We start from the raw sequence: 11518 nt of genomic DNA on the forward strand, positions 1-11518 counted from the left end.
ACTGAGCAGAACCAAGAGAACATTGTATACAGTGACAGCAGCATGGTTTTAAGAAGCTCTTTGACTATTATAAATGCCCAGATTAACTGCGAAGGACGCATGAAGGAAGATGCTGTCTGCATCCAGAGAAAGAACTGACAAATAGAAGTATGCATAAAATAATTCTGTGTGTATGCATACACACACACATTTGTGTCTAATGGTGACCATTTCCCAGGGGGGGGAGAAGAGAAAAAGGAAAAAAGAAATTTACATAATGACTTTGTATATTTAAAAGGAATAGCAAGTTGTACATAGTAGATTTGCAGTTTCACACGCGATCATCTTTTTTATTGTACTGTGTTATAGAATTGTTTTAGTTATATTATAAGTAAAATTTAAAAAAACAAAACACTGCTGAGTGAGGATCGCTGGTCACTTACCAGATGTGGGGAGAGAGGCCACTGCGTGAATGGGGTCTGCTTTTCATGGTCACAGCTGAGACCATTGTGCTTTTATGCCAAGTCACCTCCTCCACTCAGCTCCAGTGGCTCCCTCTCTAGGCCGGATCAAATCTAAAATGCTTGCTTGGCGTTCAGAGCCCTTCGTCACCCCACGCCCTCCTACTTTTCCAGGCCCAGCACATACTCTTTTAGCCGTTGACATTGGCCTCTAGCTGTGCCCCTGGAGTGCTCTCTCTCCTCTGCTGGGACCACTGACCTCCTTGGCTCCTTTCACGTCCCAGTTAAAATCCCACTTTTTCCAGAAAGCTGCCCCCAAACCCCTTCATTGCCAGGCCTGCCCTCTGCTGATTATTCCCTGTTTATCCTGCATTTAGAATGGGAGCTCCTTGAGGGCAGGGACTTTGCTTCTTTTTGTCTCCTAGCACTTGTGACTTTAGCACAACACTTGGCACTTGGTAGGTTCTGTTGATTGACTGACTTGTTCCTTAAAATATGTACCTTGAAGTGTTGCAGTGGCGGGGGTGGCCTAAATCATGTTTGCTTGCATAACTGAGGCTTTGAGGGAAAGATGGGAAGAAGCACATGCATTTACAGGGCATTTTGACTAGCAAATGTAAATAATCATGAATAACAGTTTTAAAAACCACCAAGACACTGAAATATTAAAATCAGTGACCTCCCTTACCAGATATCCCTGATTCATATGAAGTCTATACTTGACCTTTGAGATCCATGGTTATTGTGGCCCAGTGCTTAGCACCCTGAGTTCACTGCCTTCCCCAGGCACTTGTTACCTCTGTGACCTTGGACAAGTCCCTTAGCCTTTGTCACATTTTCTATATCTGCAAAATGGGGGTCGATATTAGCACTGACCCCCCAGGGTTATTGTCAGGATTAAATGATCTAATGTATGCAAAGCACTTTGCACATCCTAAAGAAGACCCATGCACACACATGCAATAGATACACAGTGTGTGTTTGTATGTGTAACACACATGTTAGCACTCTTACTCCCCTGCGTGCCTGCTGTCTGTGGATGCCTGGGACCTTTGGTATCATTGCCCTTTTCCTTAGATGTAATTCATACCGTCTTCCCTTCTCACTGTGTATCTCATGTATATCTGTGCAGGTCCCCATTTTTTCAAAACCCCTTAAAATGTCAGCTGTTTGAGGGCAGGCACTGTTTCTGCTTTTTCTCTGTGTCCCCAGTGCTTAGTGTATAGTAATAAAGTAATTTATTATTAATTAAATTAAATTTTTATTTAATTTATTTAATAATTATTATTAATAAATTCTTGTTGATTCATTGTCTTACACTAAAAAAAAAAACAATAAATTGGGGCAGGGATCATTGTCTTCTCATCCCATCATTCATAGGCCTCCAAGGGTCTTTTGAGCTTCTCAAAGAGGTTTGTAAATATTTTTTTATTGTATGTGTATTGAAGTTTCAGGGTTTATAAATCAGTAAAAGAACATGCTGACCGTGGCCCATTTTCTTGGCCTCCCTGTGGAAGGTTATCACAGGGAGCAAAAGGAATGAACTCTCCAGTGCTTTCTCTGGTCCTGATATGAATTCTTCTGTGCCTTGGGCGAGCAGGCTGAGGGACTTGGGGGGAGGTCTCTGTGACTGGATAGAAAAAGGCCTGTTTTTCTCTCTTCCCATAATGCCTTTGCCTCTCCTCGCTTCCCTTAACAGACAAATGGATGTGGACTCGGGTCAGCCCCTCTGGAGTGAAGCCCACTCCCAGGTCTGGTTTCTCTGTGGCCACGGCTCCCAGTGGGCGGACACTGCTTTTTGGGGGCGTTTGTGATGAAGAGGAGGAGGAGAGCATCGAGGGGGACTTCTTCAATGACTTTTACTTCTATGACATTGCCAAGAACCGCTGGTTTGCAGGACAGCTGAAGGTACTGCCATGATCCCTTTTCCTATCCCTAAAATATGTTGTAACAACGTTATGATTCCATACTGCTTTCCAGAGTGTGTGTGACCCTTCATGGCTCCCCAGCAGTGTGTGAGTGTGCCTGCCCTCCTATAGCCACTCCAGCACTGGCTCTGGCCTTGTCTTGTCCTCTCTGCTCGGTGGGAGGGGAAACCTCAGGGCTGATTGGATTTGCATTTCTCTTGTTATTAGTGGTTTGTGGATTCTTTTACAATCATTGATAACAGCCAAATTGATACCTGGGTCATTGTTAACTTAGGGCAGAAAAGAGAAGATACCAGCTTTGGCCTCTAATTTTAGGACAGCACTTGAGGCACAGTTGACATTTTAATAGTAATAAAAGATGGTTTGCCCACAAATATTTCTGTCATTCTGCTCAACCAGAGTCATTCCTTTAGTTTAAAGTATTCAGAATCCTGGAAACTTCCTCTAAAATGCAGGTATGTGACTGGGGAGGGAGAGCATGTTATTGACTAATCGCTACAGCGTCTGTGAACCAAGCTCAGAGAGAACAGGAGACCAGACATATGAGATTGAGGAGCAGGGGATGGGGCTGGAGAGATGGAAACCTTGGTTTTGTGCCTGTTGGAAAGAGCAGCAGGCCCCAAGCCTGGGGCAGGGGAGGTGGCCCAGAGGGGCAGGGGGCTGAGGCAAGAAGAAGAGAAAATCTGCTTGGGCTGGACCTTTCCTGCTACTTGAGATGGAGGGAAATTTGAAAGCTGAGATAATGCTGGATTCTTTCCAGTGAAGGCAATCACCAGGGAAATGCTTTACAGCATTTTTAGATTTAGAACTCTTTGGTTGTGCTTCCTGACTTTTCTTTTAATTAACAGTTTATTAGAAAGCTCTTACCATATGGGGAATTCAGAGCTTTTTATGAATGGCCTTTCTGCCCCACTCAGCTGTTATAGTGACCTCAGTTTCCCCTTTCTCTCTTCTCCAGGTATTCTCTCTCTCTCTTACTCATCTTTTTGTGGCCATAGCCAATTCTCTAACTGGACTGTTTTAAGTGAGCCTTATTCCAGTTTAGCTGAAATGAAGATTTATAGTAGATTTTTATTGTTTCCTGGTCTCAGAGGTCTTGATGAAAGATGGACATCCAGCCTCTGAAGAAGCCTGGTTTCTTGTAGACAGTCCTAGGAACACTTCACATTTAGACAGTCCCTCTCAGCGTCCTCTGCTGCTCTTAGGAGATTCTTAAATCCCTACAGTACCAGGAAAGGCAGCTCCTTTCCCATCGAGGGGTGAGGAGACAGACACAGAGGGTTTTAATCACTTTTGTCCGAAGTCACACCGCTTACACACAGAGGAAATGAAATAACCCAGATTCAATCCACATTTGACACAAACTTAGAGAAAGCAGCAAATTTTTCATGTAAAGTTACCAGGGCAACACTAGTCATCATGTGGGAGGAGAAGAAAGGATTGAATCCGTGGGATAATTTTTAGAAGCTTTCTTTCCTTAGGAAAACAACCTAAAAATAGTTTTTCATTTGGAAAACCTTTGGAAGTGAGGGCTTTGACTCCTGTCAGACCATTTGTCTCCAGTCCATGGGCTTCCTGACAGGTGTATTGGTGACTAGCTGGTGGGAACGAGACAACACGCGTCTCAGTTGGCCCTCAGGAGCAAATTGGATTTTTACTCAAGACAGGCTTCCTTGGCGAGCCAATGACTGCTCCTGAAGTGTGGTGTGTCTTTTCCAGCCTCGGAAGGTGTGGAGGGTTTCCCAGTCAGGGCCTGAAGTTCCCATTGACTGATTGTATCTTGATTCTATGGCAAAGTGACTTCATTTCTCTTGCCTTCTGTTCCCAACATGGAAGCGGTAGTTGAAGAGAGAGGGGCAGCTCCTCTTTATCCAGTGCTGTCTGCTTTCTGTCGGTCACCAGAGTGCAGGCGTTAGGGCTCTCCTGCCACAGATTTCCCTCAGGTTTTCAGCCATTCTGTGAAAGTATATCCTGAATGGAGGAGCCCAGGGGTGGGAAGAGACTCTGACCTTTGTATCTCTTGTTTAAGCTGCACACTTTTTAAAGCTTGTTGCATCCCAGTCATGTGCTTTCCTCTCATCAATATAGGGCCCTAAAGCAGAGAAGAGGAAACGCAGGCGAGGCAGAAAATCAGAGCCCGAGAGTGTTGAGAATCCGGAGAGGGAAGAGGCTAGTCCCCCAGAGTCACAGGAGGAGGTCAAAGAGGTGGTGGCGGAGGATGGAACAGTCATGACCATTAAACAAGTGATCCCTGTGGCTGGGACGTCAGCAGTTTCTGAGTCTGAAGAGGAGGAAGCCTCTGAGGAGGCCAGTGGCCCTGTGGTAGAGCCCTGTGCTCGCTCGAATGCCATGCTGGCTGTGAAGCAAGGGATACTCTACGTCTATGGCGGCATGTTTGAAGCTGGGGACCGCCAGTTCACACTCAATGATCTCTACTGCCTGGATCTGCACAAGATGGAAGAATGGAAGGTCTTGGTAGAGATGGATCCCAGTAAGCTTGGGTTGGGGCTGACATGAGACATAGATGGAGAGAGGGAGGGAGGAAGAGTTGCCAAAGGCCTTGGCGTGCTCTTATCCAGACCCTTCTAGGACTGTCTTCTTACTCATTCCCCAACATAACCCACTTGGCTAGTTTCATCAATATTCAGTTTTCATTCATCTATCAGCAGTGTGAGGTTGAGGGACAGACAGGCTGATAGAACATAATAAATATTTTTAAAATTCAGTCCCCATGTCCTGGTGTCTTTAGACAGCTTGGTTAGTTATATCACAAGACTCTTGTTAACCATGGATTAGACTTGTTGACTTAGCTGCATATCTTTGAGTATGGCCTTTTGGGGCGCTGCTGACAGGTGAGTCATTGCAGAGCAGATTTGAGCTGAGGCCTTGTTCCTTAGGTTGTCAGACTCGCTGTATTTATGCACAAGAACTAAACTTGGCACAGATTAGTCTCCTCTAACAATCTTTTTGTACCTCTGATTTTGAATTCTTTAGCCTTATTTATTGTCACTTCTGAAATATTTCCTCTGATCTTTCTTTAATCAATGTTCATTTTCCACTTAACTTTTTTCTAAAGGAAAGAAAATTGTTGAGGACTCAGGGAGCTCGCTACTCCTGTTTGAAACTCAGGACTGAAGAATGAAGAAAAATCAATAGGGTTGACGCTAGGGAGGGCATGTCTTTCTTTGTAGAATGAGGGAGTTGACAGGCAGCAGAACGGGAAGTATCTTCCTTGCTCTGCTGGAGCAACAAGCATTGGTGAGATCTTGGAACGCTGATGGATTCTGAGAAAATGTTGATATCGTGTGTAAAATGGAAGACACTGCGAAGAGGGAACCCAGAAAGCACAGGACTTTTTTAATGAGAATTTTGGAAAGTCGTTGCATTTGAACATAGCAGATGATTAGAAGGCAGACTTGGGGAAGCAGGGGGTCCTCCAAGCTTGGAGTAGGCATATCCGATTAGAGAGGGGGAGATGAGAGTGAACAAGTGGGAGGCCTGGGAGAGGGAAGAGAAGTTCTTTCTCTGTTAGATTGAGAGGGAAAGAAGGGGGAAAGAGCTACTCTGTTCAACTATGTAAGGAACCCAGACTGCATCACCCACCTGGGTGTTGGTGAGAGGAAAGTACGGGGAGTTGAGAATCCACATTTCTGTTCTTTGGCTTGGGTTAGTACAGAGCAGATGTTCTCCACCTTGATGTGGTGAGCACAGAGCCCCCAACGGGAAGTGGCCCAGGTCATCCCTTCCTCCTCCAGTGGCTGAATGGGAAGCCTGGGCAGGTGGCTGAAACACTCATTGTTACACCATGGAAAACATGAGTTTGTGAGGTGTATCCCGCTGTGGAATAGACAGATATGTGCAAATGGTTGTTGTGCTAGTGTGCATTTTAAAAAAAATCTGCTTTAATTTTGACCAGCCAAGTCAGCTTTTTCAGGCTTCATTTCCTTGGCATTGGTGCTATTAAAAGATTCTGAGCTTTAAAGTCTATATAAATTAATGAAAGATCTTTAAAGGGGGAAGAAAAAACCTTAAAATTAAATTAAACCAAGTTCCCAGCCCCAGCGAATATTAGCATCATTATTCCCCATGGGGCTGAGGCCTTCCCTTTAGCCTAGGGAATCAGGGGAAGGGTAGAAGGATTGGCATGGGATGATTCACACTTTCTCTCCTTGGGCACCATCCAGCTTCCTTGCCTTCTTCTGAGAGATCATCACCCTGCCTGCCTTCCCTACCTGTCTAGAGCCCAGCCCACGGACCGAGTCCTCAAAACTTTTTATTCAAGAAATACTGCCTTTTTGTCCCTTCTTCCTTGGAGCCAGTGCTTCTGCTTGTCCCCTTCCTCACTCTTGAGTTCCCTTGCCAGTGGCTAAAAGCCGAGCTCTCCGTGATGGCTCCGGCGGAACGGGCAGGGCTGGGCCTCTGCCCAAGAAGCTGCCCTTGTCAGCCTCGGCACTTTCTTTTCCCATGCAGGCTATGAATGTGCTGTTTGACACCTGCTCATTTCTGATCTTGGCATGTTGTCTTGAGCTTTTTTCATCGCTCAGATAAGTCTTCCCCTGCCTCCCTATCCTGCTCTCATTTAATCAGACCTGGAACTGTCTGCTTTCAGGTTCGGGGGGTGGGAGAGAAGGGAGTGGTCCAGGATGGGAGGGTTGTCTTTCAAGTCATCTGTTTGCTTAATAATGAATTATTGAAGAGTATGTATTGCAGTTCTCTCCTGGTATGCCTGGGCCTTAGTTTTATTGATCAATTGGTTGATTGATTGATTTTATTGTTGAAGAAACTCAAGAATGGTTGGAGGAAAGTGATTCAGAAGATGAAGTCGAAGGAGCAGAAGGGGGAGAGGAGGAAGAGGAAGATGAGGAAACAGAGGAAGAAAGTGAAGAGGATGAAGGTACTGGGCTTGTGCTCGTTCATCTTCTAAGCCTCTGGTGTGAAGGGGGAGGGTTTGATGGGGCCTCCCAAAGGTGGGACAAGATGAGGGTTTGCTGACACAGTGGGAGTTATTCTTGGAACCCTACAGAGCAGGGCGTGGAGGCTCGCTGACCAGTGAATCAGGACTTTGTGAGGCCGATCCTAGACCAGGGGTGGGGAACCTGCGGCCTTTTCTAAGTCCTTAGGGATTTGTTCTGTAAAATTTGGATTCAGTCAGCAGGTCGCACTTAAGGACCTAGAAGGCCACAGGTTCCCCACCCCTAAGCAGAAACTTCACCAAAGTGAGAGAAGTTTGCACACCGCCTGGAACAGGTATATCACTGCCTTGCAAAAATTTTTTTTTTAAAGATGGGGATGGAGGACAGTTGCTTTTGGTTTTGATTGTTAGTTTATTCTTTTTAACCAGAAGTATAGCTTTTGCACAATAAATATTTTCTACAAAAATGGGGATTTAAAAACAGAATCATTGAAAGTGCACCAGGAGAGAGCTTGCTATTTAGAAAACCCTTTTTTGCACAAAGTGAGTAGCTCAGAGCACAGAAGGGACTTCAGAGGCCAGTCTAGACCAACCCTTAGGGGAGCAAGCATCTTCTCTGCAGTTCACTCAGGGAAGGGCATCTCATTTTTGCTTAAAGGAAGCCGCCACGGCCCAAGACACTTGGTTGTAGCCACTTTTGGAAAGCTCTGCCATCCTTTGCTGTTCAGTCATTTTAGTCATGTCCGACTCTTGGTGACCCCATTTGGCAAAGATTCTGGAGTGGTTTGCCATTTTACTTATTTTACAATGAGGAAATTGAGGTAGAACCACTTAACTGAGGGTTAAGTGACTTGCTTAGGGTCACACAGCTAACAAGTGAGGTTGGATTTGAACTCGGGTCTCCCTCACTCCAGGCCCTGTGCACTGTGGCGCCATTTAGCTGCCCCTAAGGTTTTTCTTAAATGGATTCTAAATTTGCCTCTGCAACTTTCACCCACTGTGCATAGGTCAGCCCCCTGGTGCCAAATAGAACCTGTCTGATCCCTCTTCATGCTACAGATCTTCAGTTAGCTGAAGACAGTGGTTATGTTACCCCTCAGACTTCTGTAGGTTAAAAATACCCACTTCCCTCCACTGATCTCCACCATTTTGGTGGATGCCTTCCTGTGGAGAGTCTCCAGATGATCAAAATCATTCCTGATGTAGAATTTCTGCAGGTATGGTTTGGCCAGAGCAGAGGAGCATAGCAGAGACCCTCCGCTCTTTGGTCCTAAACACCCCCCTCCCTTCCTGCACCCCACAGTGTGCTCTTTGACTTGATTTTTGCCAAAATGTCTGCCACCTGCTCTCCATCAACTTGAACCTCTGTCTTCTTCCTCTCTATTTTTTATTGTCAGAAGGTGATCAGCATCCAGTGGTTGAGCCTAATGAAAAATACAGTGACTATTTGCCTCGGACTGAAGAATATTGGATTAAGGTCGCTCGGAACAACATGGGGCCTGATGCAAAGGAAAAGAAAGTGATCAAAGTAGCGCATGCCATGGCCAAGACCTTTTATGGTGATTCGGTTTAAGGACAAAATTGGTGTTTACTTCTCAGAATGGGCAAAGTAGTTCAAATCATTAACGTTATTGAAAATGTTACTACTGTATAAACTGAGCCCACTGCTAAGTGGCCTACCAGGTCAGTGTAAAACCCTGGGAAGAGCAGCGTGTCTGGGTCACTCAGCTGGGATCAGGGCAGTGCATGGAGCAGAGCTCCCACCAGCCGGGAGTGTGCCCAGAAACCGTCTGACTGGGCCCAAGGGCCAGACCTGGAACATAAAACCTTCAGAAGGATGAACGGAGAGCTCATAATGAGGTCCAGGGAGGCTTGGAAGCCTTTATAGAAACAAGAAGTGTATACTGGAAACCCTTTTACTCTTTGGTTCTCTAGAAACCCAGATGCTTCAGCACATTTAATCTCTGACCCCTTAGGAAGTAGAAGCAAGGTTGGCTCACAAAATAAAGTGCTTTGTTTGGTTCACTCTGCGGCTTCTCTGTGAACTGCATTTCGTTGCCACATTCAGGACTTTTCTTGGTGTTACCACAGTTCCAAACCTAATTTTCAGTTTTGATTTCAACTCCCTCTTGTACCCAGTTGTTCCTTTAGGGGTCCTTTCCCATTGGTTTTCACTTTCCCTGAATGATAATGAGAGTGTGTGATCCCCCAGAAGGAAAGGACAAACCAAGGGGAATTGGTTGTAGCCCTTTGCCATTTCTCGGCACGGGGCCTGGTCAGCAGTGGGTGCTAGCTGGCTGATCAGTTCTCACAAGAAGAGGGCATTCCTTTAGAAGCTGGCATAAGCTGGTGTGATCTCTGGGCGCTGTGTGGTGATGAGCACACAGTCAGTATACAGTTACCATTAGGTTAATGACAGCAGCACCATTTTGATACATAATCAGTGTGAAAGCATTAGAAATGAAATAACAGAACAGCTTTTTTTTTTTTTGTTTTGAGCATCCTGTGTAAGAATTCATAGTCTTTAATAGTAAGTCGAATTTGTTAGCCAGCAGTCATCCCTCCTGTTACAGGAAAACATTAAAAAAAATACTGGGACTCAATGTGAATGCTTTTGTAACAGTGCAGTCATGCTTAGGATTGTGGCAATGTTTCATAGGACATAGTTGGAAGAGGATTTAACATAGAGGTCATCCCATGTCCTGAAATAGTGTTGGGTTGGCCCCAGGCTGGCCCAGACTGTCCAGCCAGAGCTGCCCTGGTACTTGGCCACACAGCTCAGGGACTGAGTAGAGGCAGGCTGCCGGGGCACAGACCATGGCCGTCCTGTTCTGTAGCGGTGCCCATGGAGTGAGACAAGACAGCCGTTGTCGTGTGCTTGATCAGGACTGCACGCTGCCTGTTGTCTTTGGGACTGTGGACAGATGACAGGATTCCTCTTAGCTTCAGGCTGCTCGTGTGTAAGACATGCAGGCAGACTAGATCCCTAAGGACCTTTCCAGATCTAAAATGCTATAGTGAGGCCTGTTAATTATAGTCAGGTGACACTCTAAAGTTAGCAGAGTGGTGTGTGTGTGTGTACGTGCACACGCACATAACATACAGCTCTTCATACATACACACACACATGCATGCATAACTCATTTGATCCTCACAGCCACATTGGGAGGTGGATGTCCTTTTTATCCCCATCTTACAGTTAAGTAAACGGTTTAAGCGACTTACCCAAGGTTATATAGCCAGTGTGGGAGGCTTGATTTGAGTCCCGGCCTCTCTGATTCCAGATCTTTACCACCTACCTGCTCGATAGTAATGCCACCATCTACCAGCCTGGATGTCTGAGCTTTGCAGCTCCCAGGGCTCTGATGCTCACAACAGCCATACAGAGGAGGCAGCCCGGGAGTGATTATACCCCATGACCTTTTGTTGTGATGGTCTGGGGGCTGGTGATGGAGGGACCCTGTTACTAGCGTCTGTTCCTGGGCTTTGACCTTGCTCTGTCAATCCAAGGCATGTTTTCTTCCAGCAGAGCTACAGGAACCAGAGTTGAAGAAGGACGATCTTTTTTGGAGTCGGCTAAATCAAACGCAGGCCAAAAGACACATTTATTGTACAAATGGTACCGGCAGTGTCTTTTCTCTCCCTTCTGTGAGGTTATCAGTAGAGAGTCAGTCCCTTTGACTGAAAGAGGCTAATTAGAAGCCAATGAAGATTAAATAAACAAGCTTCAATAAAATGAGCTGCCTGTACTGTGTAATTGCCATGATTAAAACAGCCCTGATAAAGAAAGCACCTTAAATGCAAACAGCAGGGGAGAGGTAAAAATACTATCCAGGGTTGTGAGATAACCCAGAATAGAATCCGTGGTGTTCAGTTAGGGAGCAGCAGAAAATGTGCGCGCTTTTATTTTGTCTCATCAGTGGGTTGGTTTGCCAAGCAGAATATACTTAATGCTCAGTCAGTGGTTCATGGTAATGAATAACCAGCCAAAAAGCCAAGAATGTCTTCATTTTATGCCCTTACTGAAGAGCTAATTTGTCTTTTTAAATGGCCATGCCCAGTGCCAGCGAGGAGATACAGCCTGGACTCACATACCTGTCCAGTTTGGTTTGTTCAGCTTGGTTTTTTGTTATTAGTTTTTTTTGCACTGTAACCTCCTCCCCCAAGCCCCACTCAGTGGTTAATTATCCCTTTGTGGACCCTGGATTCGTCCTGTTTCCTTTTACCACCTTTGAGGC

General features: G+C 45.6%; 1 protein-coding gene across 2 annotated transcripts in view; it reads left to right on the plus strand.

Moving 5' to 3' along the window:
* Nucleotides 1-9305, plus strand: part of KLHDC4 (kelch domain containing 4) — a 94347-nt gene extending 85042 nt beyond the window's left edge. Inside the window, exons 9-12 of one of the 2 annotated variants that reach the window (XM_069085592.1) lie at nt 2140-2348; nt 4457-4859; nt 7149-7262; nt 8678-9305. In XM_069085592.1, the coding sequence (XP_068941693.1) occupies nt 2140-2348; nt 4457-4859; nt 7149-7262; nt 8678-8853 (902 nt within the window). In that variant the 3' untranslated portion in view covers nt 8854-9305. The remainder of the gene's footprint in view (nt 1-2139; nt 2349-4456; nt 4860-7148; nt 7263-8677) is intronic. The other variant, XM_069085593.1, reaches the window with a different exon arrangement.
* The last annotated feature ends 2213 nt before the right edge of the window (nt 9306-11518 follow it).

Source organism: Petaurus breviceps, unplaced genomic scaffold (assembly GCF_028583685.1).
Source record: "Petaurus breviceps papuanus isolate PSGF00001 unplaced genomic scaffold, PetGlider_PUasm1.0 176, whole genome shotgun sequence".
NCBI lineage: Eukaryota > Metazoa > Chordata > Mammalia > Diprotodontia > Petauridae > Petaurus > Petaurus breviceps.